Source organism: Colius striatus, chromosome 8 (assembly GCF_028858725.1).
Source record: "Colius striatus isolate bColStr4 chromosome 8, bColStr4.1.hap1, whole genome shotgun sequence".
NCBI classification, from domain to species: domain Eukaryota; kingdom Metazoa; phylum Chordata; class Aves; order Coliiformes; family Coliidae; genus Colius; species Colius striatus.
This window is the reverse complement of record NC_084766.1, coordinates 33,143,382-33,171,107: the sequence shown is the minus strand read 5'-3', so window position 1 is coordinate 33,171,107 and position 27,726 is coordinate 33,143,382. Positions and strand designations below refer to the sequence as shown.

Genomic DNA, 27,726 nt, shown 5'->3' with positions numbered 1-27,726 from the left:
CAACAAAGTATTGATGTTTCAGTGTTTCTGTTGAATGCCCCAGAAGTGACAGATTACTAAAAATACCTCCGAGGTAGTTCCATTTCAGGAGCAGTGTGACTGAGGGAGTGTAGTGAGCTGGTTGGCCTGCAGTGTTTTGCTGCTTGCTGGGTTGAAGAGAATAGGCAGCTCCCTGGGCTGGCATAGTCACACCTCTTCATATGTGCAGCATGGATCTCTACTAAGAACTGGATAGATACTCTGGAGGAGTCTGGAGGGGGAATGTGAGAAGGCTGCTTAAAGAATAGTCTCTATGATAGTGTCTAGAAGCCTTGTGCTTTTTATAATGAAATTGAAATGGGTTTATATACAATGGTTATACCTGAGTTGTAGACTCCTTAGGTTTTTATCATCTCACAGATAGCTCTTTGTGTTAATTAGGATATTATTCTCTTACGGTAGTGTGTTCAGACAAAAAGCATTAAAAACAAGGAAGCTTTGGTGAAATATAGTACATGTGGTGCTATACATGCTAACACATGTAGAGACAAACAAGATTGCTCTCCTCACCCTGCTTTCAGTTAGTCTTAAATAGCAATAACATGGGTGTGCAGTATTTTTTAATAGAAAAAGGTGTGAAATGGTTGTACTTCAGATCACAGAATCACAGGATGGTAGGGGTTGGAAGGGACCTCTAGAGATCATCTAGTCCAACCCCCCTGCTAAAGCAGGTCCACCTAGATCAGCTATCAGATGTGTTGCAGAATACCATCTCCTAGAGATAACTCTCCCTGTGCACGTGGTTGTAGTCAGTTGATGCTACCTTGTTATGCCACTCGGGTGAGTGATTAGATTTGCCGTTACGGTTGTATTTCCATGCACTTGGCAAGTTTCTGAACTAACTTTCTGGGGGTTTTTTGAGAAGCATTTGCTATGCTTTCTGCCTTTAAGAAGTGATGTTGATCATTGTCTCTTCAATGCAGCAAGAGAAGGAAGAACAACATCAGCTGGCGGTCACAGCCTTCTTGAAAAATTCAAGGAAGGAGCATCAGCGTATTCTGGCGCGTCGTCAAACTATCGAGGAGAGAAAAGAGCGCCTGGAGAGTTTAAACATCCAGCGTGAGAAAGAGGAGCTGGAACAACGTGAAGCAGAGTTACAAAAGGTGCGGAAAGCCGAAGAGGAGAGGCTGCGGCAGGAGGCCAAGGAGAGGGAGAAGGAGCGAATCCTGCAGGAGCATGAGCAGATCAAAAAGAAGACTGTTCGGGAGCGCTTGGAGCAGATCAAGAAGACCGAACTGGGAGCCAAAGCATTTAAAGATATTGATATTGAGGTAGGCAACTTGAAGTTTTGAGTTGGTTTTTAATGCTTTTGGTGTTATATACTAGGCTGACTGAATTTTTGGGGGGTTTACTAGTTTTATACCATAACTGGTCTTATAAACAATCTTTCTTAACAATGAGACAATAGGTTGGGACTTTTTTTACCTGGATAAATGAAGTCCATCCATCTTTCTTATGTTTTTTTTTCTTTCTTTGTTTTCCCTCTTTGTTACTTAAACGTTATCTGAAGTACAAAATAGACCTGCAGATCCAGTTTTGTAGTACCTGGACTGGGTCTCAATTAAAAATCAGGATCTGAGTGCTTTTTAACAAATAAAGTAAAAGTTACCCAGAAGAGAGAAAAAGCAACTGAAAATAATTCTGAAGCAAATTAGTTTAAAAGTTGAGAGGGAAACTGCAGAGAAGCTTAAATAAACCAACCAACCACATTTGTAACAGAAAAAATGTTTGCGTGTTTTACATTGGTAACTTCACTTGGTTGTAGGATCTTGAAGAATTGGATCCTGACTTCATTATGGCTAAACAAGTTGAACAACTGGAAAAAGAAAAGAAAGAACTTCAGGAACGTCTGAAGAATCAGGAGAAAAAGGTACAAAGCAGGAAGGGTACAAAGCCACGTCTATATGATGCTTTAATTAGCAATTGTGTACTCCTATATTGAGATATATATATATGTTATTGTTTCTAACTTTATTGTAAATGTGTTATAAACTTATTGAGTTTCTAAAATCAGTGCCCAAATCTGTTCTAATCAATGGAGTTCATTTGAAAAGCCTCTCTATATGGACTAGGTCTTACTTGGGAAGGCTTGTAATTGGGCAATGTTCAGAGATTAACTGTTCAGAGAGGAAAAAGTCCTTTCAGAGAGCTAAATCAATTGTATTAGTCCTCACTGAAGCAGGAGATTCCCTAGGAGTGCAATGAGTTGCCAATGGTAGGGTCAGTTTCTTGGTCAGGTGGACCTTTGATGTGGTCCAAAGTGGTTGTTCTTATGTATCAGAATTTGCTTTGGGGGATTGCTGAAGACTGAGTCTTCCAGATTTGCCCTGTGCACTGTGACATACTAAAGGTGTGTTATCTCTATTTAGATCGACTATTTTGAGAGAGCGAAGCGCTTAGAAGAAATTCCTTTAATCAAGACTGCCTATGAGGAGCAAAGAGTCCATGATATGGAGCTGTGGGAGCAACAGGAAGAAGAAAGGGTAAGGTTTTTTTCATTCAGATGGCAAATCCATTGGTAGTGGATGAAAAATAGTGAGTTTTTCACTGTCTATTTCTTCAGCTTGATCCAAGGGAAGAAGGGGAAAAGTTAATATGAAGAATGAAGTGTTGGCTTCACAGTTGCATTGTGCTAGTGGCCAGCAGTATTCTGTGTCTTGGATCTGAGAGGGAAAGGGGATTTCTCTTCCTAGTGGCTGTAGTAGATCGAATGCAAATGTATGGAAAAACCTTCCTTTGTAATCCTTCATATATTTTGTATTTTCAGATCACCACTTTGCAGTTGGAGCGTGAGAAGGCCCTTGAGCATAAGAACAGACTCTCAAGGATGCTGGAGGATAGAGATTTATTTGAAGCCAGGCTCAAAGCGTCACGACGAACAGTTTATGAGGTACACAGGATACGCTGTCAGAATAAAATACTCCCCTAAGTGAGGAACTAAACTTGAGACCCAGCGATTCTTCAGGAAAACCAGAAACAAATCAATATCTAGAATGGGTAGAGTTAGGGAATTGTTTCTTGTCTGATTGGACTGAAAAAGAATTCTTGCACATGTTGCTAGATATTGTCACGTAGAATTTTTGACAGCTTCTGCAATAGCTTACCCGGAAAATGAGAGACAAGTAAATTACTTTAGTGCTTCTGTTATTAAGAGACGTTGTGTAGCATGTGAACAGACAGCTGTATCTGTACAACTACTTGGACTTACTGTGGTGATGGAACAATGCTGATAATAATACTGAAGCTGAGAAATAGAAATACTCATCTGTCAGGGTTTTTATGTTTTTTTGTCTGAACCTGGGAACTATTTTGGCCGTTCCAAGTGTTTGATACTTCAAGTTGTTTTCCATTTGCAAAATTTACTAACAAATGAGACCACAAAGGCAGGGAAAGATCTGTGCCTTTGTTTCTTGCCCTAGCTTTTTAATGTTCTGCATTTGCTGAGGCTGTTCATGGTTTCGATTGTTTGGCTGTGTTGCAGTAAGAAATGGCTGTTTGAAAAAAAACAAAAGAGGTATTATGGTCAAATAAGTGACTGTATAGGATTCTTTGCAACAATATAGGTGTTTTTAGGTAATGTATTTTGGGTACAGGTAGATCATTATTCAGGTAATTTCTTTCATTGAAAAAGCAGATGGACTAAAATTGAGCATGGTGATAGTCTGTCATACAAAACCAATTGCAGGAAAGGTTGAAGTAGCAAACAGATAGTTGACTTGCAACAGAGCAAAATTAGTATGTTGCAGTTGGTTTGCTTCTGTGCAGCTTTATTTAGTAATTTGTGTAACTGTCCAGCTCTTACACATCTGGTGTTTTCAGGTGCACTCTTTGTGTTTCAGGACAAACTCAAGCAGTTCCAGGAGCGGTTAGCGGAGGAGAGGCGGAACCGTTTGGAGGAGCGCAAGAAGCAACGCAAAGAGGAGAGGCGTGTGACTTACTACAGAGAGAAGGAGGAGGAGGAGCAAAGGTTACGAGAAGAACAGCTTCTTAAAGGTATCATCAAGAACATGACCATCTTATCCTTTGCATCCATGACCCATTCCAGACCTGCATACAGCTGACTGTCTTCATTGCTATTAGATCCTGTACCTTTACAGTTTACCTAATGCACCTGCTGACTGTTTACCTGTGCAGCATAGAGGTGAAGGTAAAGCTTTATAGGACAAAGGGAAAATGAAAACAAATTAATGCTTCCTGCTCTCCCCTTCTCCTGGACATGAATAAAGGAGGAGAATGAACGAGATTGGTGAAAAATTGAGTCTTTGATTTTAGTCGTTTAGAGTTCAGGCCACTTGTTCATGCTCATCTTAAAGAGAACAGAAAGAGAACATTGGTGCCAGATCAAGAATTGTAAGCGACTCACACACCTTTCTTGGTGAATTACTTTGTCTGGTAGCCTGTTTCAAGGCTTTAGAAGAGAAGAGGTGGTAGGCATCATCCTGTAAGGTAAATTTCTGCCCTGCTTACACTTGCTTGGTGAAGGTTTTATGTATCAGAGTTCCTAACAGTGCAGTATTTAAAAACCAAATGATGAACCAAGCTGTCCTGAATATCAAATGTCTCACACTTCTAGCTGGTTTTCTTTTTTTGTTTGACCTCTCCTAAGGAAGAGATCCTCTACTGTGCTTGAGGGAGTTACCAATATTGTAGCACATTTGCAACCTGCATTGAACTAGTGTTACAAGTATTGGAACATTTTCTTTCCTTTCTCACTAGCTGTTGTTCGTGATGTCACATTATTGAGTGTATCAGAGTTCCTTTTCCTATTGCTTTTGAGTTAGGATACTTGGAGAAACCAGGTTCTGTGGTTAGCTAAATGCACCCTGTAAGGTGCTTGGATATGTTTTTTATAAGAAGTCAAAGGGGAGAGGTTGTTTTTTGTAACCCTCTGAGGATACAGTGAATTTTTTATTGATTGCACATTGTGTCATGTTTCCAACCGTGCAGAGCGAGAGGAAAAGGAGCGCATCGAGCGGGAGAAGCGGGAGCAGGAGCAGCGCGAGTACCAGGAACGGGTCAAAAAACTGGAGGAACTGGAGAAGAAAAAGCGGCAACGAGAAATGGAGATAGAAGAAAGAGAGCGTCGTCGAGAAGAAGAGAGGAGAGGTCTGGATGACCCATTTTCAAGGAAGGTAGGTAAATCTGCAGGTTTGGTTTCCTTTTGACTGCTGGTTTTTTTTGACACCCGTACTCAGGCACAAAATAGGCTCTGCTATGGAGAGCTTTCAGTGTGTTCAGTTACATGTTCTGATCTGATTGGCAAGCACAAACACAAATAATTCTTTGAATTCCTTCCTACTGTCATTAAGCAGCAAGAAAGTGAAACTGTTAGAACCTTTCTTCTGTTTACAGTTGGTAGCTGTGGCCCACTGTGGTTGTTCATACACTTGCTTATAGACTGTTGTGTATTTGCATCTGTCCTGCCCTACGTGTAACATATGTGTCGCAAAGGGAACCGTCTTGTCTTTAAACTGTGCCAGAAAAAGTAAAGTTAGCCAGTTAAAGGCTACACTGAAGTTGTTCAAACTTCTGATAGCTCAGTATTCTCCACAGTGTGAGAAGTGGGTTTTAAATGAAATAATATACGCTGAAAGGAGTAAATGATACGTTGGAAATGTTCATTTTAAAGTATTCAGAGAGAATGTTCTGGATTTGTTTTGACATACAGGAATCTCGTTGGGGTGATAGGGAGTCTGAAAGCTCCTGGAGAAGAGGTGGTGAGACAGAGTCTGAATGGCGGCGAGCACCAGTGGAAAGGTAATCACTGGCTTATGAAGCACCAGTCGTAGTGGGTTTTAAATATGTAGACTCCTTTTGTGTTGTTGCTGCTAGAGCTGCACTGACTGAATAATATCTCATGCCGTTGCATTTCTGAAAGCTACCTTCTGTTAAATTGCCACCTAAGGATCTTAAAGTGAGAGAGGGGGTTTTATCTTGGAACTACATTCAGATAACATTCCTGTTTTATTTAGCTCAGATATGTGAAAGCTAGCAGATACCTTCTGGTTTCTTTTTTAAATTAAAGAATTCTGTCCCACTCAAACATTGGTGTCACTTGTATAAGTGCAGGATGGGGAAGGATGACAAGCAGACACTGGGTTCCTGGATGATGAAGCTGGGATTTTCCACTTAGGAAATTGACCATAATGTATAAGAACAGGAAAGTCAAAATTCAGAGTCTTGAACTATTTAAGTCTCAGAGTGAGTCACAGTGCAGAAGATATGTGCCATAAGCTAAAAGTCCTAAAAGACTGCATTGAATAAGCAGGAAGCATTTCTGAAGGGAGAATACTCTGAAGGTACTTTTCACTTTAAAGAAGAACACAATGTTTCTTCACATCTCCACATCTTAGAGGCTTTGGATGTGTTCAGTAATAATGTTTATGTAGTTGCAGAAAACAGGATCTTTAACCTCTCTCTCCACCCCCTCTGTTCTACAACAGGATCAGCTGTACCTAAAATATGATAAAATAAATAAAATATGGTGCTCATCTAGTTGTTCTTAAAAGGCTGTGCTGATGGAGATATGACTGCTTGTTCCAATTGGCAGTGTTCTTTATTGCTTAATTAGCCTTCCAGGGAGATAGATTTTTATAAATATCTAACCTTAATTTCCACTGCAGCAATTTAAATCCATTACAGCTTACTCTGACTCCAGTGGAAGCAGATTAATTTTCTCTCTCTAGTAATTTCTTGTAACATGCTGAAAGAATATGCTCTCTCAATAAACAAAATAGCCTTTCCTTAAAAGCTGTGTTGCCATTCCTGGCTCTGATCCACTTTCTTGTGAATTGCAAAATCAAAAATTGGATGAAACTCCTGGGTGACACCTTTAACATGTTGCAGAAGCGTTTCCAAAGAAACACAAGGCAAAACTTCTTCCCTGTTGAGTTGAGGGAGCACTGGAGCTGCCCAGATGGGTTGTGGAGTCTCCTTCTCTGGAGACACTCAAACCCCACCTAGACGAGTTCCTGTGTGACCTACTCTGGTGGTCCTACTCTGGCAGAGGGGTTGTACTGGATGAGCTTTTGAGGTCCCTTCCAACCCTTGAGATTCTGTGATTCTGTGAGTTGAGTGATAAAGGCAGTAACAGAGGACAGAGCACCAAATTTAAGGGACAACACGTGTCTAACACAGCTACTGGATATATGCATTAAAAAGTCTTTATGAATGTTGGTACAAGGAGAGAAGCCATCAAATTCATGGAGGGATCCTTATGGCCCAGTCCATACATGCTATTTTGGTACACAGTTCTTTACAGTCACAGAGCAACCAGTTGTACTGTGCAGCAGTGCCTGGGGGAGACTGAGGGGAGATCTTATTAACATTTATAAATATGTAAAGGGTAGGTGTCAGGAGGTTGGGACAGCACTTTTTTCTATAAAAGGACAAGGGGTAATGGGATGAAGCTGGAACACAAAAAGTTCCACTTAAATATAAGAAAAAACTGTTTCACTGTTTCAGTGAGGGAGCCCTGGCACAGGCTGCCCAGAGGGGTTGTGGAGGCTCCTTCCTTGGAGGTCTTCAAGACCCGCCTGGACATGTTCCTATGCGACCTGATCTAGGTGACCCTGCTTCTGCAGGGGGGTTGGACTAGATGATCTCTAAAGGTCCCTTCCATTCTATGATTCTATTCTATGAGTGCAGCTGACCAGCATGTTTCAGTCTTTTCCATTCCATGGGGCTGGTTGCAAGAAAAAAAAAGATTACAGAAAAGCAGAGTAGTCCAGCAAGGGCTGCCTGTCTCTTGGACAGCCAGCGGCTTTAGTGGGAGTTCCAACTAGTCTCTGAGTGTCTGCTTTGTCCTTCTCTCTGCAAGAAAGGTAGCTGTCATAAGAAACAAAGGAGGAGAATAAAACTGATGATGTAATAAAATTTTATAAGGGAGAGAATATCATGATTGCAGGAAAGAAAAGGTCAGCATAGAAATGCTGTGTAGGAGTTACATTAAAAGCTATCTGGTTTACTAGAAAAAGTCATACCTCTTGTTCTTTCTTTGGATCACAGAAAATCCATAAAATGCTCTCAGGAGCTGAACACATGCCTGTTGAAACAATCAAATGGCAGTTAACATGGACCTGGTTGTCACCAGAAGTGATGGGGCAGTGCTGTAGGCTGATGTGGCTGACACAGCTCATTAGAGCTATTACTGCCACAGAAGCAACAAATGCTTCTGTGCTTGTCATCAGGGAATGCTAAAAAGCCACAACCTAGAGAAAGGGGGAGCTGACTTCTGTTTTATGTGTGTGCTGTTTGTGCATGAGTCAACATGAGGAAAGAAGAGTCCTACCTGTGGAACAGTGGTAGACACTGTAGTGTGAACTTTGCCAGCAGATTTCTGCTTTATTTGATAGTAAGTGAGAATTGGGATTTCTAAGAGGGAAAGATGGACAAAAGCTGAAAAATGAACACTAAAAGTTGTCAAACAAGAAGGAAAAATTAAAAGTGAGAAAGGTGTAATTTCAGCTGTGAGTAAAAGTAGTTTAAAGATGGATTTAAAAATCCTGACCCCCTGAAATGGTGCTTAAGGAGGAACGAATTGAATACTTCTTCTTTTGATGAACTTCATAACCGTTTCTCTACGTGTCTTTTACATCAAAATAATCAGATTTTTCAAAGGAGAAGATTATCCAATTTGAGTCTTAAGTGGAAGTGAACAATCTCCATGTCTTCTCTGCGTCTCACAGCTCAGTGCTAATTGCATTCTCCCTGATTCTTCCGAAACGAGGAAACGCGCTGCTCGCAGTTCCTCGAAATTCTTGAGATGCAGGGTTGTCACAAACTGTTGCCTGTTTGTTCTCACCTCTTGGAGTCCTACATCTGTTGTTGTGTAGCAAGCCATTGCTGTTCTTTTGTTTACACTTCAGTAGCATAGTGGATTTCTAAACCTGTGGGGGTTGTTTGGTCTAGTTTGGTTTTGATTTTATGTTTTGAATCCGTGAGATTAAACCCCAGCACAGTTTCTCTTCTCAAGAAGCAGGTACCAGCACATCTTTGTGATTCTTGTTTCTTTTTATTTCTGAGGAACTAGCTTAGGAAAGATAATTTCCTGAAATAAAGTAATTAATCTGGTGACAAAGCCAAGGTTTATGGTCTGAATGTATGTGTAAAATCCTGTAGACGTTAAACTAAACGATGTGTCCAGAGAAGTGACAAGAGTGGAAGGCTCTCTGTTGTTTAGTAGTGTCTGATCTTTTCTGTGTTAGAAATCCACACAAATTTCAATGGTGAACTGATGACTTGATAGCCCAGGGAAAATTCTCACCACTTCTTTACTTCCCATGTGCATCCTAGTAAGGAGAGTCCATGCAAGCACCGTGCAAACCTGCCTGAGCTTGGTGTGCCCTGCGTGCTGACAGGCAGAAGCAGGGGATTGAGTCATGAATTTCCTACCTTGTCCTGCCATATCTGGTTGTGGATGCTTGTCAGTGAAAGTATTACCAATCTGTTGGGCTGGAACTCTGCCAAAGCCTATGCAAAAAGGGATTGGGCTGTAGAGTTGGCATGTATGTGAGGAAGGGAGATCACTTACTCGATGGTTGTGGGTTTTTTAGTACTGATTCTTTGAGATTCATCTTGAGTTTTTCAATTTAGGCTTGATGTAGAAGCTTTTGTGTGGCAGCAGGTAGCCAACAAGGGACTGTAGTTCTCCTCCTCAAACTGCAGTTTGTAAACTGCTCAGTCTATGCTGAAGCTGTAGGGATGGTGACCTACCACTCACAGCAATGAAGGCAAATGGAAAGTGCCTTTGAAAACCGGGAGCTCTGTGAATATGTTTGTAACCACACACTAGGTGGATACAGTCAGAAATGGCCTTGAGGGGGGTCTGTGCTGTCAGTGTAACATGTGAAGCTTTCCTGGGTGTCAGCTCCTACTTTTTACTCATTCTCTATGGTTTTACAGAGATTGGCGTCGAGGAGAAGCGAGAGATGATGAAAGACCTTTCCGGCGAGGGGACGATCTGCCCCGACGTGCTGCTCCAGAGGAAAAGGAACGTCCTTCTGCCGAATCAACGGAGGACAGGCCAGCCCGGCGTGACGGGGACGAGGACAGGCCGCCCAGGCGTGACGGGGACGAGGACAGGCCACCCAGGCGGGGATTGGATGAGGACAGGCCGCCCAGGCGTGGTTTGGATGAGGACAGGCCGCCCAGGCGTGGATTGGACGATGACAGAGGGAGCTGGCGGGCTGCGGATGACGACAGGGGTCCCCGGCGTGGAATGGATGACGACAGGCCACCCCGGCGTGGAATGGATGACGACAGGCCGCCCCGGAGGGCTCTGGATGACGACAGGCCGCCCCGGCGCGGGCTGGACGATGACAGAGGCAGTTGGCGTGCGGCAGAGGATGACAGAGGGCCCAGGCGGGGGCTGGATGACGACAGGCCGCCCCGGCGGGCAATGGATGACGACAGGCCACCCCGGCGAGGGCTGGATGACGACCGGGGCAGCTGGCGGGCTGCAGATGACGACAGAGGCCCCAGGCGGGGGATGGATGACGACAGAGGCCCCAGGCGGGGGATGGATGAGGACAGGATGTCACGGCGTGAGGATGAGAGGGGACCGTGGCGCAGCGCGGACGATGACAGGCTCTCCCGACGAGACGACGACAGGGGGCCGTGGCGGAGCGGTGACGATTCCAGGCCGGGTCCTTGGAGGCCATTTGGTAAACCAGGTAATGCATGATGACGTAAATCATCTCCCCTTCCAAGCCTGTGCTAAGCTAGTAGCTAACAGATGTCGTGTACTTGGTGCCAGAGATGGGAGAAGCAAAACATGTGGATTAATTTGGCTCAGGTGGACACTGCTTACTGTGATTCAACCTTTGAATTTGGTTGAATTGAAAATAAAAACGCAGCAGTGTGTGTTACCTGGAAGATACCTCAAGGTCACACAGTAATGCTGGTAACTTACCCATGTGCAAAACCAAGAGATGAGTTGAATGCTCTGATGGGAGAGAAGCATTCTCACAAGCCATGGTGTCTTTCCTGTCCCCCTCTGTATGTCAAAATTAACCTCTTTTCTAAGAAGGATTGTGGTGCATCATTTATTGATCTGGCTTTGCCAAGCCTTTTTTATGTGTGCTAAGATATTCCTGATTTTACCATTCCTTTTGTGCTTATGGTTCTTGAAAATCCTGCTTTGAGCAGGAGTTTGGGCTAGAAGACCTTCTGAGGTCCTTTACAATCTGACCTGTCCTGTTCTTGTAGAGTTTATTTCTAGTCTTAAAGTCTTGTTGCTGGTGACTAGAAGGAGTGTTTCAGGTTCTTTCCAGAACTGTTGATGATGTTTAAATGTTAGACGTGATTTTGACTTCCTGATTCTTTTTATTCAGATTTATGTATTCACAAGACACCACATCAGCTTTTATAGATGCTCAATTGTGTGATCCAAACCTGCAGAAAAGTTACTCACACTCCAATAGCTTTCTCCTTTCTGCTCTTTAAAGAGAAAGCCGGCTGCATCCCGTTCATAAGGAGCTGAACAACATTGCAGGATGCACTGTGGAAGTGGGTGGTGGATGACAGTGGTGTTTAAAGTAATGCTTTCAATAGCAGCAGGTCCTTAAAGAATGTGCTTGCCTAAAGTCTCCTCGCTTGTATGTTTTCACAAAGGAATCTGCTGTCTCAGCTCCCCCCTTTATTTCTTCCTGTGCTTGTTTTTGCACAAGAACCTTGAGGAGTCTGTGGTTTCTGACTGAAAACTGCAGGGTGCAGTGGGCTCTGCTGAGCTGCAGAGGCAGTCCTGGCAGCTGAGGTGTGTGCTGCTGTCTCTATGTGAGGCAGTCTCTACAGTGTTCTGTCTAAGGCTCCCACTCAGCACTTGACAAGCAGCTTGAGGTCGGTCCTCAGGGATAGAAACTTGAAGAACCAGTTTCTGTGAGGGATGTAAAGGATTCTTTGTCCACTGAGAGATCAGAGGTCAAATACGAATTCCTTTGACTGTGTTTCTTACTTACAGGGGGATGGAGAGAACGAGAAAAGGCTCGGGAGGACAGCTGGGGGCCTCCCCGAGACTCCAGACCTGCAGGAGACCGTGAATGGGATCGAGACAAAGACCGTGATGAGAGTGAGAAAGACCGTGAATTTGACAGGGAGAGAGATTTTGATCGAGATGATCGTTTCCGGCGCCCCAGGTTTGACCTAAACCTCTGCTTGAGTACTTCTAGGATGCTTCTGTTTAAAAACATTCCCTGCTGATAAAGAAATGGCCAAGTTCAAGGGAGTGGTTGGTTTGTATGAAATGGAGCACTTTAAGGCAGTAAATGAACAGTGGCATTTTGGGGCCTTTTTGGTTTGCTGTTTTTAGGATGACATTAACTATTTACAGAAGGAATCCCAAAGTGCTTTACTGCTTTTTCTTTTGATCCCTGTTGTCAAGGGAATTTCATGTTATGCTCCAGAAAAACAGGAAAACTTTTGGAACTGTGTCAGTATGTTCATAGAATCATAGAATGGTGGGGTTGGAAGGGACCTTTAGAGATCATCTAGTCCAACCCCCTTGCAGAAGCAGGGTCACCTAGACCAGGTCGCATAGGAACATGTCCAGGCGGGTCTTGAAGCCCTCCAAGGAAGGAGCCTCCACACCCCCTCTGGGCAGCCTGTGCCAGGGCTACCTCACTGAAACACTGAAATAGTTTTTTCTTATGTTTAAGTGGAACTTTTTGTGTTCCAGCTTCATCCCATTACCCCTTGTCCTGTTGCTGGCTACTATAGAAAAAAGGGATGTCCCAACCTCCTGACACCCATCCTTTAGATATTTATAGCTGTTAATAAGATCTCCCCTCAGTCTCCTCTTCTCCAGACTAAACAGCCCCAGTTCCCGCAGCCTTTCCTCGTATGAAAGATGTTCCAGTCCCCTGATCATCTTGGTGGCCCTGCGCTGGACTCTCCCCAGCACTTCCCTGTCCCTCTTGAGCTGAGGAGCCCAGAACTGGACACAGGACTCCAGATGAGGCCTCACCAGGGCAGAGTAGAGAGGGGGAGCAGAACCTCCCTTGACCTGCTGGCCACACTCTTCTTGATGCCTACCAGGCTGCCATTGGCCTTCTTGGCCACGAGGGCACATTGCTGGCTCATGTTTAGTTTATTACCAACCAGCACTCCCAGGTCTCTCTCTGCAGAGCTGCTCTTCAGCAGTTTGACCCCCAGCCTGTACTGGTGCAGGGGGTTGTTCCTCCCCAGCTGCAGGACTCTGCACTTGTCCTTGTTGAACCTCATGAGGTTCCTCTCTGCCCAACTCTCCAGCCAGTCGAGATCCTGCTGAATGGCAGCACAGCCTCTGGGGAATCAGCCAGTCCTCCTCCTTCCCCCCAGTGCCCAAAATATCTGTATTGTGACTGATCATAGTGAAGGTAAACTCTTAGCATCGATTCTTATACTTTGAATGGCAAAAGGGATGATGCTGGCTGGAGAAGAGGACCAGCTGAGGAAACTTCCAGCTGGAGAGACTCGAGCCGTCGTGAAGAATGGGACAGAGGTGGTCGTGACATGAGGGATCGCCGCGCTGACGACAGGGAGCCGCCGCTCAGAAGGGGAGCGCCGCTGCGAGCCGAGCGTGACGAGCGTACGTCTGCCTGCCCGTGCCCTTCGAGGGGGGGGAATGGCAATAGCTTTTATTTCCAGCCACTTCAACTCCCTTTGCAGAAGCAAAGCAATAGAAGGGGAGCTGTAGTGGAAGTGGGGCTTCTCTCTCAAGTCTTGGCTTTTTTCAGTCACACTCTGGTCTGTGGTAGCAGCTTTTCCCATCTGCAGCTGAAGGACAGTGTCTTAAGTGTGTGGTGCTCAGAGGAGGATTAGGTTCAGGGTGAAGGAAATTCTTGAACTTAAACTAGCAAGGTGGATGTCCCAGAAAGTACTTTCTGGCATATTTCTTAAAACTGTTAAAATGTGAAGGAAACGTTTCCCAGCCAGGCCTTACAGGTTTCACACTATGAATGGTATGATGAACAACCATTTTAATTACAGATATTAACCTGGTTTAATTATGTACATTTATTAACCCTTTTCTGTGTTCTAAAAACACAGTAACAGCAAATACATTTAGGCTGAAATAGCACTTCTTCCAGCTGTGTCTTTCTGCCCTTTAGAGCCCCGAGGTGGCTGCTCCCTGAGGGCGGGTGCTGTTGGGAGCACACTAAGGCAGGACACGTCCGTGGGCTTCAGCTGGTGGAGAGCCCCAGGGTTCTCCATGAGGAGACTGATTTCACTTTTAAATATATGAAGAACTTTGGATGTTTGTCTGGTTTGGTATTTGACACAGCTTTGTTCACACAGAGCTGGGGTGGAACTCTAATGTCCTTTTGGTGGAAATAAACGAGTTTTCATATAGCAAAGAGGGGCAAGTACTGTTGCCAGTGGAGTCTTGTTAATCCAGTGCCATTCATACCTCTGATTTCAGTAGGCTGAAGAGTGATTTGCTCTCTTTTGAGACAGTGAACACCAAAACTTCTTCCACAAGTGTTTCTAAGTTAGAATTTCTCTGTCCTCAGTGTTCAGGCATTTCTAAGGAGATGCTTTTGTGCTTTTAATTCTGACTATAATATAAGACTATATATTTTTACATCATAAAACCATGTACCTCCCTAGAACATTCTTATTTCAGTTATTGTGTTTTAAAGATGACACTTGGGTTGCTCACAACAGTCTCAGATCTGACAGGAGGCTGAGTAGCTCCTGTCCATTCCTTCCCTATAAAATTAAACCGTGCGTTTGGCTGCCACCGTTGTATTTCCTCTGGGCAGGATGGAGAGTCAATAAATCAGAGTGTCAGGGCCAGACATACTTATTTAAGCTCTTGCAGGCTGCTGCTGGAGCATGACAAAGGTTGTTTTCTTGTCCTTGTCCTGCAGCAAGCTCATGGCGGCGTGCCGACGACAGGAGAGAAGAACGCGGGGAGGAGCGGGAAACAGTGCGGCGATCGGCCCCTGCTCCCGCTGCTCCTCCAGCTTCTGCTGCCCCACCAGCATCGAAAGAGAGAGATGGGGAGAAGGAGAAAGGTTCCTGGAAAACAGAAAAGGAGCGTGAGCCCGTTCGCCGTACTAAAAACGAGACAGATGAAGAGGGCTGGACCACTGTACGACGTTAAGTGAAAGTCACAGAGTTTAAGCAATGTTTTAGCTTTGAATTGATCGAATCCATGGATTATATTTGTGCTTATAAACATTCTGAATTGGAATTCTTTAACAAATGTTTTGAGGTAACATGAAAGCATGAGCTTGAATTACTTACTCGTATAGATTTGATCATGCACAAAACTCACAGCAGAAGGTTGGGAATGGAATGCCAGTTTTGGAAGTTTCAAATGATGCTTATTTTGTGGGTCACTTGTTGCTGAAATGAAAAGCAGCAAGCCCAACAGCTGGCTGAGTAATGCTTTTATCTCGCACCAAAACCAGTCTGACCTTTTGATTTTTAGTCTTTCTTAATTTGGAATGGGGTATTATCATCACAGAACATGCATTTGGAAACACCTCTGTTCGCACAGTGGAGCTACTGTAAAAGCAGAGCTAAATGAAAAACCAGAAGAGCCCTCTTTGAATGGATATCTTTGAGGGCAGGGGGGCCCTGAGACTCATTTTATCCCTAGCTAAATTCAGCAAGGGGTTTGAATTGGAGTTCAATACAGTAAACATTCTGAGCATTAGCTACACTGGGCTACTTGCTGTAGATTTACTGGGGTACATAACACCTCTGAGGCCGTTTTGCAGTCACGGTTCCAGTGATGTGTACAACCACAAAACTTTGAGCTTTGACAGTTGCAGTGTTTTGGGAAGCATGTGGCTGTGTCCTTTCTGTTGCCAATAGCACAACTGCTTTCTCCATTACTGGCTAATTCCTGCCTTTCAAAGGTATATCAATATTGTCATATTTAAAATGTGTGCTTTTGGACAAATTGTTGGATTTGCCCCCTCCCCTCCCCCAATTCTTTTGTCTCCAGGGTCAATTCTTTTCCCTTTCCAAAAAAAGGAGAAGTGATCTGTAGTAATGGCTGTGTGTTTCTTCACATTGGATGGCTTCAATTCTGGGGTGCGGTAACAACGATTAACTGTCTGGGCATACTGAGGCCAGCACAGAACTTGCTGCTGTGTGTTTCTTCAATGATAAATAAACAAGTTAAGGAATGATCTGCCACGGCGTCTTGGTTTTAGTGCCTTCCTGCAGGGTCAGGGAATGTGGAGCAGCTGCTGGCTGGCTCTCCTCTGTAGGCAAGCCTGTTTCTGTACAGCTGAGGGAGAACATGAGAACACTTGGCATAGTTTCTTCCTGAGAAATCTGGTTCCATTTGAATGGGTGTGAAGAAGAGTTGGGAAATTCCTCTTGTCGTTGTCCTGTCCTCTTCCAAGTTACTCAGGACTGATAGGTTCTCAGGAAAAGCTTGCTCTGAGAGTCATGTTCTGAGGGACACAATGGACCCTGTCATGTCATTGCTTGTTGAGGCACAGAATTCCTTCAGAGCAGTAGTGTTTTCCAAGCAAAAAAACCACCCCTCTCTGTGTTCTTTGTTATTCATAGAGGCCTACAAAGGATGGAAGCAGAGAATCGCTGCTATCCAGATGAGAAGTAGTGGGTGTTGCTGCCTCTTGCTGTCCTTCCATTCTGTGCTGCAGGATCCCAGGGTTGTTCTTGTTGCAAGGGACCCAGGAGCTCTCTTCACCTCAGGCTGTGAAATGAGGTATTATTCAGAACCATGTTGATCCAGTGGGGTCTTGAAAAGGGATGTAGACTGTACAGCAGCCTGTTCCAGTGCTTGACTGCTTACAGAGTCAGTGAATTGTAGGGTGGTTGAGTTGGAAAGGACTTGTAAAGGTCATCTAGGCCAACCTTGCAAAGTTGGAATATCTTCACCTAGAGCAGGTTCCTCAGAGCTTCATCCAACCCGACCATGGGGATTTCCAGGGATGGGGCATCTCCAGCCTCTCTGGACAGCCTGTGCCAGTGTTTCACCACCCTCATTGTAAACATTTTCTTGTATCCAGTCTGAATCTTCCCTCCTTTAGTTTAAAACCATTACCTCTTGTCCTATCACTACAGACCATACTTTCTTATAAGCCCACTTCAAGTAGTAAAAGGCCACAATAATGTCTCCTTTGAGCCTTCTCTTCTTCCCATCTTCAGGCTATGGTGCTGTTCAAACAGCTTGATCTGGCTCACACTCAGCTTTTTGCGTGCTAGGGCCTGAGCAGCTTTGAGCCACCCCCATCTATCAAGCCCTGCAAGGGCTCCCCTTGGCAGGGCAGGGCTCTGCCCTTCTTGCTGCATCCCTTCTGGCTCTTGCCCAGCCTGTGCTGGTCCCTGCAGATGGCAGCCCTGCCCTGAGCCTACTGCCTGCTCTCCCAGCCTGGTGCCACTCACAAACGTGCTGCCAGGCCACACTGCTGCTGCCTCCAGATCCTTGGGAGACGGCAGGCCCCTGATACCCCCTTCCAGGTGCAGCCCAGCCCTCTGGACGTGATGCAGAGCCTGAACATTCAGTGTTTTCTGCCCACCCTGTTACTTAGGCCGTAACATCCCAACGTGGGTACAAGAATATTGTGTGAGGCAGCGTTGAAGTCCTTGCTGAAGTAGAGACGAACATCAACTGCTCCTTCCCTTGTCCACAAAGTTACTCTTGGAGAAGGCAGGTGGGTCAGCCATGATTTACACCCTCTGTAAGTCCATGCTGGCTGTTCCCAGCCACTTTCTCCTGGATATTCCCAAAAACATGCCCTGAGAATACTTCCCCCAGGATTTTCCCTGCAACTGAAGTGACACCATCTGGCTTTGTAGTCTCTCAGATGGTCCTTTTAGCCTGTTTTGAAGATGGGTGCAGCATTTGCCTTTCACCATTTACCAGGGAGATGTAGAGGGGTTACACCTCCAGTTACATATCTTTAGTTTTATCCAAAGCCATTTTCACATGAGGATAAAGGGTAGTGGTCACCTCACCAGCCCAAGCTCTGCTCCTGTATCTGGGTTTTCATCTTGCATTAGTTGAGACTGATCACATTGCCACACATGAAAGATTCTCAGGCCTGGGCAGCTTGAGAAAAGATCTCCAAGACATGTGCTTTACTGCCATGCTGGTGTGTTTATTTTGCTGCTTAACTATTTTAGAACACCAACTACAGTGATGCAAAGCCACTACTAACCAAAGCAACAGCTCAAACCTCCATCTACAGCCATAATGATAGAGTAGCACAAAGTCTGGCTACCTGGCAACATTGAAGAAGTCACATGAATTCTGTGGAGCATTGCTGTGTTTGATTGATTCACGTTCACTTAAACATCTCACATTTTCAGTGACCCTTAGAAGAGCATGAGCTGCCACATGCTGTAACTAGAAGGCAGGACTTAAGGCTGCTGCTGGTTAAATGGGTGCAAACATGGCTCCATGAAAACAGATCTCCCAGAGGTTCTTCCCTACTCCAGGAGCAGCCCAGACTGACCCAAGGACTCAAGCCCATCCAGGTGGCTTCATTGTGTGTTCTCTGGAGTGCCCTTGTTCTAAATAACATTGAAACCCCATCAAGTATTTGCTGAGGACTGGCAGAGCAGGGCAGGGGCAGTGAGTGGAGTGGGGCCACCCAAGCCTGGGCACAGCTACGGCTGCATCTCGGGGCAAGCAGTGACCTCAGTGCTGTGAGCAGGAGGAGCTGAGGAGCTGCAGTGCAAGGGGGCTGATGGCCACCCAGGAGGCAATCTCAGAAGGTGCACAGGGACTCTTGCTTTGCTCTGAATGAAATGTGGGCTGTAGCCATTGACAGGAACTGCTACATGGAAGCGACTTTTCCTCCTGGAACTAAGAGGCAGCGTTACATTGTGAGAGCCCACAAAGTGAAGGTGTTGGGACAGTGAAAGGTGAGATTCAGGATTGCCTTGTGCTTCCAGCAGTGTGAATTCCTGCAGAAGTGGGCATGCAAGAGGCCTGACTGGAACACCTGATTCTTCCCATTTTGCCATGGCAGGACCAGCTGGAACTGAAACACCCTACAGTTTGTCTGGTCCTCCTCTCAGAAATAATTATTAATGCATTTAATTAGGGCAGAATGGAGAGTCTACCAGCTATTCCACTGCTTTTTGCTGATGAAACTCTCCCTTGCTGCTGCTGCTCTCAGATGAAGCTATTTGCCATTCCTAGGATTTAAATTACTAATCCAAACTGTTTCCAGTATCTAAGGAATCAAAGTAAGATCACAAGCTCTGTATATGGTAAAAAGCTTTTCAGAGTGACCAAGAAGCAGCTCATTTCTGTTTACTCCATGCTACAAGGAGCGTGCTGGTGCACAGGAAATCACAGCAGCTTACACCCAAAATGTCCTTAAACATTCAGTGTTTTTAAGACAGTGACTCGTAAAACTTGAAAGGGCAAATTGTCCTGTTGAATGATGGCGTAAAGTTACCAAAGAGCCTGGCTCCTGGTGGCCTGTTGCTGATTCTGGATCTTGTCATCTCCTCTCTGGAATAGTTGGATGTTTTTTCTCCCTCCCACTGGCCTTTTGAAGCTGTTACTCTGCCAACTTACCTGTAGCAGCTACGCCAGTCAGCCCTCTGCCTTTCCCCAGCAAGGCTGCAAATCAGACAAGAGGAGAAGCGGGAGTGCCAGGCAGCAGCAGAGGCCATCCATACAACAGGCCATTCCTGAGGGAAGGAATGGGCACAGCAAAAGGCCAGTGCCATCCAGGGCAGGGCATCTTCTGGAGTCTTGATGAATGTCAGAGACTTGCACAAGGGCTGTTGCTACACTGTAGCTTGATGCACAGACCAGAGAGGAGGGGTGGGCACACCACCAGCACTGCCAGGGTCCAGCCCTGCCAGGATTACCTCTTGGAAAGCACCCAAGGCAGATTTTCTTAAATCTTTCTTCTGTGTCCAGCAACAGTCAACTGCATTAAAATGCATGTACTGATCTTCACACTTCCCACAAGGAGGTAACAAAAGTACAGAAGGAAACTCCTGCCGTAGCATTACACTGGAGCTGGATTCTAACATGTGGTGGAGACAGCTTCAACCTCCATGTGCCAGGCATCACAAACCCAAACGCATTAACAGCTCAGCAGAGACCACAGAGCAAGAGACAATACACAGCTGATAGCACAAGGAGAGGGCAGCTGCCATAAGGTTGGCTGCAGCCACGGTGAAGGGTTATTGAACACAAGCCTTGTTGCATTTGGTAATTAGACCTGACATCATCTTTGAGCCATCTGATGAGATTTTTAAGGAAGATGAGAAAAGGAGAATTTCCTTTTCTCCCTCCTAATTGCAGCAGCTGTGAGTCAACAGCAGTGATGAATAACAAACCCCAGGCCCTCTTCCTAGCCCACCCTGTACATGTTTTGGCTCCCCTCTCAACTGCCCTACTCTCCCCCTCCACTAGCTCCTACCCTGCTGAGTAGCTTCTGAATCCACACAAACCTGTCTCGCCCCTCACTTTCCTCATTCCCTTTTTCTATAAGGACTCATCTCCTTTCTCATCCTCCAGTGATGCCCCAGCAGTTCCCCTACCAGGCTCTCTCCTCCTCCCTGCTCTTGGCAGGGCCAGCTTCAAGGACAGCACCCTTCCACTTCCCAGGTGTCGGTAAAGCCATCTGCAGCGTAACCCTCTCTGCACCGGGCACTTGGGCACCTGCCTGTTGGCTCTGATGAACTCCCAAGCAAATAACAGCCCTGCTGCCGCTCCTTCTCCTGCCTCTGAGTCACAACAAAAGCCATTTCTGATCTCGTGGGGATTAGAAGCAATGCAGCCCTGCCTGGTACTTGGTACCAAGGAACTGTCAGCACCTAGGCAGCTCTCAGCATCAACCATACATTTTGTAGAGTCTCTGTAGGGTTAAGGATATTTGTGAGCTACATGGGTCGATCCCTCCCACTTTGCAATGAGTTAAAGCCACATTCTCTCAACTCTTTGCATGACGTCACCTCCCCTTCCACCCTTCTGCTACAGTCCCAGCTTTCTGCTTAGTCCAGGTCTCTGCTCTCCAAGGGCTCCCCATCACCTCCCCATCGTCCACCACAAACACAATTTGCCAATTCTCTTGCCAAACCTCCCGCCTTTCCTTCACCAGCAGGAGCTCTGTTTGCACCCCCGGTCCTGAGCCACAACGTTTTCAAACATGCACCGTGACGCTTTCTCCTCTCAGACCGTCCCTGGAGCCGCGTATGGGACACGGGCACCTGTGAGAGCAGCGCGGTGCCGCGCACCGGTGGGACGGCGCGGGGGCGGCTGCGGGCACGGCCCTGGGACTCGCCGGGCCGGGAGGAGGTGGTCGTTACCCGGCGAGTAACAGAGAGCAAGTGCGATCATGATCTGCTCCCCGGTTCTAGGATCGGCGAAGAAAATCGCTCGGATGTTTACTTCAGACGCGAAACGCGGCGTGTTGCGCCCTGATTCAATACGCCCCCCACCCTGCCCCCCCATTAGGAGCAGCCAGCAGTTCTCCTGCCCGGCCCCAGCGGTGCAGCACCGGGATGAACCATCCCGCCGGCCCCCTTCGACGGCACCGAGGGGCGGCTGCCGCTGCCCCGCCGCGGGGAGGGGCCGCTGCGGGCCCGGCGGGCGGCAGAGGGCAGCGCTGCCCTCCGAAAGCGCCCGCGGAGCCCCCTCGCCGCCTGCCCGGGGCTCGCTTTAACCCCCGCTTCTCCCAGTCACATCTCGCCGTAAATCCGTTTCCATAAAAATCACATATATATATATATTTGGTTTTTTTCTTACAATAGCCAAACACACAGCGCATGTGAGCTGCGCAGCGGCCGGCTCCGCGCGGGCCAGCGCTCCCGCTCAGCACTCTCCCCCTTTAATATATTAATGCGTGACGAACAAAACCCGCCATCCGCTTTCAAGACCAAGAAACCACCCAAAACAACCCCGAGAAGGAAAAAGACGGGATGGGGCCGGGGTGCCGGCGCCTAACGGCCCTTCTTTCCCAGGGCGGTCCGGGCGTGTTTGAGCTGTTTGGCCGCCTGCATTTTGGAGAGGGGACAGTACTTGATGGTGTGGGCATTGTCGCCGCTGGCCCCGCAGAGGGGGCAGGTGTACCGCCGCAGCACCGGGCACAGGACGCGGCCGTCGGGTCCCTTGAGGATGTGGGTAGTGTAGAGGGCCACCGCCTCCTTGTTGTTCCGGCAGAAGACGCAGACCTGCAGCTCGGGCTTGAGGAGCCGGGAGGCGGCCCGCGGGTGGGCCGGCAGCCGCCCCGCCACCACCACGCCGCCCCAGGCGTGCGCCGAGCCCTCTCGGCCCGGGTGCTCCCCCGAGCAATCCAAGACGACGGTGGCGGGGCCACCGCGCCCGGGGAAAGGGCTGAAGTCGGCGAAGCGCTCCTCCAGCAGGCCCTCGCCGTGGTGGTGATGATGGTGATGGTGGTGGTGATGTCCGCACAGGTCCAGGTCGTGCAAGTCCAGCGCGCCCTCGAAATACGGCCCCACCGCCTCCTCCTCTTCCTCCTCTTCTTCCTCCTCCTCCTCGGCCGGCGGCACGGCCGCCGCTACCACCACCGAGGGGGGCTCGGCGCCGAAGCCCTTGCCGGGACGCACGGCCTTGGTGATGAGCGTTGCCAGCCCCAGGTAGTCGTTCCAGGAGTTGAAGACGTTCCCGCAGGAGCTGTGACTCCGGCCGCCGTAGCGGGAGCCCGGTAAGCACTCCACGGGCGGGAGGTGCCGGTGCTGCTCCAGCTTGCCGCCAGGGAAAGCCTCCATGGGGGTGCGGCTGCCCGGGAGCGCCCGCTCCCCCGAGCGCAGCGCGGTGCGGGGCTGCGGTGCGGGGCTGCGCCGGGCGCCCGTCCGCGCCCCCGGGCCGCGCCTGAGCAGCGCCCGTCCGCTGCCGCCCCCGCGCCGCGCCTGAGCAGCGCCCGTCCGCTGCCGCCCCCGCGCCGCGCCTGAGCAGCGCCCGTCCGCTGCCGCCCCCGGGCCGCGCCTGAGCAGCGCCCGTCCGCTGCCGCCCCCGGGCCGCGCCTGAGCAGCGCCCGTCCGCTGCCGCCCCCGCTCCGCTCCCGCCGCCGCCTCTGCGAGCGCGCGGCCCCGCGACGCGCGTCAAATAAGGGGCGGCGGCGGGAGCGGGCGGGGGAGGGCCCGGCCGCCGCGCTCCCATTGGCCGACAGCCAGGGCCCCCTCCCGCTCATTGGCTGGCGGGCGGCGGGGAGGGGCGGGGCGCGGCGGAGGTGGGGGGGCAGGTGTGGCCGCACGTGCGGGCGGGGCGGCGCGGGGCGCTCGCGGCTGCGGGGGCACGCGCCGGGCGCCGCTCGGTACCCGCCGAGCTCCTGAGGGAACAGACGCCTTCCCATAGCGGCTGGTGAGGTGCGTGGCGCAGAGGCCCCTCGGAGCGAACGGGCTGGCTTGTTGCTCGGATCGGATCTCAGGCGAGGTGCGTGCTGGAGCCCCGCTCTGCTAGATTCAGCCCTAAAAGGGGCTGCGAGTGCGTGTGCGGCAGGTGCCGTGCGGGACTCCGGTGCCCTGTGGCCCTCACCTGTAGAGTGAGAAGTCCAGGGTCTGGTGGCCCAGCTCTTGCCCCACGCTGCTGGCTGGGAAGCTGTGGCAAGGAGACACAACGCCAGCCCCAGCTCGTCCAGCCCGTGACAATCCCCATCTGATCTGGCCCCCCAGAAACTAGATCTTTCTCTGGGAAGCATCCCATGTGTGCCCTTCCGTTTGGGCGAGAGGAGTTAAAGAGGCAGCTGCAATTAACAACCTTGCCAATTTCCAGCCCCTGGTAAGCGCTGCTGGGTTGAGTGTGGTGTGTGTTTTGTCAGTAGCAAATCTGACTCTCCTGTGCACGGACTGACAGGCTCTGCCACGGCAGGTAAAGCAGCTTCACAGTGTGGTTTGTGGCTGAAATCGGCAGGTTTCCTGAGGTCAGATATCAGAAATACCTCCCGAGGGGCTGGCTCCATGCACCACAAGGCCTTGATCCGCTTCTCCAGCCGTGTGAAGTGGCTGGGAAGCAGGTATGCCGAGCACTAAGGACAATGTGTGTGACTGCAAAGACTGGAGATAGCTGGAAGCAGCGTTTCAGAGTATGAATGTCCTGGGTGGAAACCAGAGCTCCTCTCAGCACTCAAAATGTTTGCAAAAGAAGTTGTGTTCTAGAGCCATGCTTGTTGTGGGACACGGTTCTGCACTGGGTGACCACGTGGATGTTTCACAGCTGTGCAGCATCAGGCCCAGCCTAGAACCCTTCACCAGGCCATGGGTCTAGCTTTTTCTCTCTTTGATGGAGCTTTGCAGCCTGTCCAGTGAGGCACAGGGGTGTTGCCTCTCTGAACACCGATGGATGGACTGATTTTCATGTGGGATGGGCACTTGCAGGTTGCTCTGGAGCCAATGGGGAATGGCAGAGGGAACAGGTGGGTGAAACGCACAGGGTATTCAGCCCAAGCGGTTAAGCACTATGTCCTGGGGCAGTTGTTGTTGCTCATCTCCTTCTCTAGACATTTTAAGAGGAAATATTGGAGACTGGATAATTTCAAATCATGTCACACCATAGCAGTGTAGGTAGCACAGGCAGAGAGGACAATGGTCAGTTCTTCTCACAGCTAACACAGGGAGTGATAAAAAGAATACCTCCATTAGAAAAATCCTGTGAAGGATGGATATCTGTCCCCAGCACGACAGTCACAGCTCCTCTGTTTGACCAACAGCTCTGTCAGACCTCGTGTCCATCAGCAAGCCAAGAGTACCAGGTTTATCATGAAAGTTGTTCAGCTGCTTTCCCTGTCCAGACTTTTGCAAATGGCCACTCATGTTCCAGGTGCTGAGCCAAGACTCAACAGCTTGACTTGGTGCTTGGGCCTGTGCAGAGCTGTCAGGTGTCATCAGACTTCAAGGCACCTTGTTTATTGGGTGGCATGTGCCGGTGCTGGTGACACTGGAACAAACTGGGGTCTCAGTGGAACTCTTTCCACCACACGGTCTCAAAGAGTAAACAACAAATATGGTTGTGAATAGCAAATGGAGAAATGGAAAGGACACAGCATTGGCCTTTTGGTGTTCTTTGGAAATGTTTTTCATTTGAAATGTTGAGAACTGCAAGAAAAACTACTGCTTTGTCCTCAGCTGGAGGTTGGGACTGTATCCCAAACTGCCCTTTTGGCAGCTCTTGGAAGGACTTTGACAGCATAAGACCACAGCTGTCTCGGTGGTGTCTTATGTGAGATTTGTGGCAAAGCTGCCCAGCAACACTGGAAAACTATGAGCTGGAGCAGCTGTTGGCACCATGAATTCAACACCATGGACCAAACTCTGCCCAGTGAAGGGGAAAATTTTCTGCAGTCTGTCAAAGCAGCGAGAAGGCATGTCACAGATTCAAGATGACCTGAGTGTAGGAAGCCATCAGATCTGCTGGGAGTGGGGAATCTCTTTGGGGGGAGCTATTATGGGAGCTCCCACTGGCCACAGAGTTTGCTGAGGCCAAGGTTGCTCCTGGGAATGTATGTATGTGTATGAATATAGATATATCTATGTGTATATATGCACACATAGGTATTAAAACTATGAAGCCAGAGAATCATAGAATGGTTTGGATTGTAAGGGACCTTAAAGATCATCTTGTTCCAACTCCTTGCCATAGGCAGAGACACCTTCCACTAGACTAGTTTGATCAAAACCTCATCCAACCTGTCCTTGAGCACTGCCAGGGATGGGGCAACCGCTTTGGACAACCTCTTCTGGTGCCTTACCACCTTCACAGTGAAGAACTTCTTCCTAATATCTGATCTAAATCTCCCCTCTTTCAGTCTGAAGCCATTGCCCCTTGCCCTATCACTACAGGCCCTTGTAAAAAGTCCCTGTCCATCTTTCTTATAGGACCCCTTTAGGCACTGGAAGGCTGCTCAAGGGTCTTCCCAAAGCCTTATCTTCTCCAGGCTGAGCAATCCCAACTCTCTCAGCCTGTCCACATAGGAGAGGTGCTCCAGCCCTCTGGTCATTTTTGTGATCTCCTCTGGACTTACTCCAACAGATCCATGTCCTTATGTTAGTAGTGAACATCAGTGTATGGTACCACCCTGCTCCTGAGGGATGGAACTGTGGTGCTCTGGGTCAGCCAAGCTGGCTACTGACTGCCAGGAGAGCCTGTCTGGGCAGCTCTCCCCTGCCTGCCATGCCTGCAGTGCCTTGGTCATCGCTGACTCCTCAGGAAGCCTCTGAAGCCTGAGGGGCTGCAGCAACGTGGTGCCGCTGTTGTGCACACCACCAGAAGCTTAGGGAGGTCTTTGTGTAGCATCAGGGGAAAGATTTCTTTCTCCATATGAAAGGAAAAATTATCTAACAAGTCATTTGACAGGAACGGTAGAAGGATGTGAGCACGGGAGGGGTGTTGAGTGCATGCAGGACAGCTGTCAAGTTTAGAGGAGGGATTAGCAGTTCATTGGAGAGATACATTAGGAAAAAGAGCTTACTCTGAGGGGCTGTTAGCTCCCTCGGGGCTGGGCAGGATTTACTGTCTCTAAGTGTTGATGTATGGTGCGTGTTTTGAAGTTTGCCATCCCAGCAGCTTTGATATGTTCCAGCTTTTCTTTAAAACCCCCGTGGATGTTGATGTGACTTTGGTTTAACGTGGGAGATGTTGACAAGCTCCCCCAGGAGGCTGGTGAGTTCTTGAAAGGGTCTTTTAAAATATTAGCTTCTGCGCGGCTTTCCGATGGTTCCCCCCCGCTGGAATATCAGGGAGCGGCTCGTTTCTGACAGCACTAAAAATACATTAGGTGTCTGCTGACACAGGAAAGATACAGCCTGTGCTGGGAGGACTCCCAGCCTCGTGTTCAGGGATCCCATCTAAAGCTTTTGGCCTCACAGCTGATGCTTGTGTTTGGAAAGCTGAAGTTTATAGCACAGAGAGATCCTTCTGTTGAGAAGATTGGAAACAGCTGGCGGGACTAACGCGGGCGAGTCACGTTTCAGCAGAGAATACAAACACAAGTCATGAAAGCAGAGCTTCAGCCTGGAGTCTGCTTCGAGGCTCCAAGGGTGATGTGCCCGTGTGCTAACTGCTTTGTTTCCCTTTTCCAACGGGAGAGGTGCACAAGGGCTTGTGCTGTAAGTGCACAGGGGGTGGTTGTGCTGGCAGGGCGCTCTGGGGAGGAAGCCCCTGCTCCATGTCACTGGTGCAGGGAAGGTGTGGGGCCTCGGGTACAGTGGCACCCAGGCTTCAGGGAGAGCTGGCACGAGGATGTTGGTAAGAGATGTAGTTCAATGATTCCAGCCTTTTTTACTGACAAACACACACTGGAATGGAGGGAAGTAAAAGCCACCTGTAAAATATGACTTTGGTTTGGGGAATCTTTCTTTGAAGGCGCGCTTTTGCTTTTGTTGGGTGGAAGCAGCTGATGCTTCGGGTGGGCAGAAATGTCTTTGACTGCAAAGGAGGCAGTGGTGATCTCCCCTTCCTCTGATCCATACTGAGCCCATGTGAGTTGTTTCTGTACCACATATGAAACTTCTCCATGGTGTAGACCACCATGTTCACATACTGCACTGGAGGCAGGAGCGCCTGTCTGGATGCATTTCCTTACCCAGTTTGGAGTTACATGAAAGTCCTCAGGCAACTGCATCAAATGTTTACCCAGGCAAACAGAGCTGGTGGGGGATGTGGTGTATTTTTAGCTGTCTTTTAATTCCATTCAGCCACTGAAAATGCAGAGCAGGACACAGTGGTAGCCACCTCTCTAGGAACTGCTGCTCCATCTCTTTGCATGCAGACAGAGCTGTGAGGAAAAAATA

At 48.3% G+C, this 27,726-nt stretch overlaps 2 protein-coding genes across 3 annotated transcripts in view; one reads left to right on the top strand and one right to left on the bottom strand.

Moving 5' to 3' along the window:
• EIF3A (eukaryotic translation initiation factor 3 subunit A) overlaps positions 1–16,163 on the top strand; it is a 33,060-nt gene extending 16,897 nt beyond the window's left edge. For both annotated transcript variants that reach the window (XM_062001821.1, XM_062001822.1), the window contains exons 12-22: positions 963–1,310; positions 1,805–1,909; positions 2,409–2,522; positions 2,807–2,929; positions 3,879–4,032; positions 4,987–5,171; positions 5,708–5,796; positions 9,943–10,712; positions 11,999–12,173; positions 13,434–13,603; positions 14,889–16,163. In XM_062001821.1, the coding sequence (XP_061857805.1) occupies positions 963–1,310; positions 1,805–1,909; positions 2,409–2,522; positions 2,807–2,929; positions 3,879–4,032; positions 4,987–5,171; positions 5,708–5,796; positions 9,943–10,712; positions 11,999–12,173; positions 13,434–13,603; positions 14,889–15,124 (2,469 nt within the window). In that variant the 3' untranslated portion in view covers positions 15,125–16,163. The remainder of the gene's footprint in view (positions 1–962; positions 1,311–1,804; positions 1,910–2,408; positions 2,523–2,806; positions 2,930–3,878; positions 4,033–4,986; positions 5,172–5,707; positions 5,797–9,942; positions 10,713–11,998; positions 12,174–13,433; positions 13,604–14,888) is intronic.
• Positions 16,164–21,681: 5,518 nt separating this feature from the next.
• NANOS1 (nanos C2HC-type zinc finger 1) lies at positions 21,682–22,833 on the bottom strand. Its single transcript, XM_062001823.1, has one exon. The coding sequence runs from the start codon at positions 22,708–22,710 to the stop codon at positions 21,922–21,924; it is 789 nt and encodes a 262-aa protein (XP_061857807.1). The 5' UTR covers positions 22,711–22,833; the 3' UTR covers positions 21,682–21,921.
• Positions 22,834–27,726: the final 4,893 nt, after the last annotated feature.

Excerpts from the sequence above, each read along its gene's own strand:
- NANOS1 (XM_062001823.1), bottom strand. The coding sequence starts at position 22,710 with ATGGAGGCTTTCCCTGGCGGCAAGCTGGAGCAGCACCGGCACCTCCCG.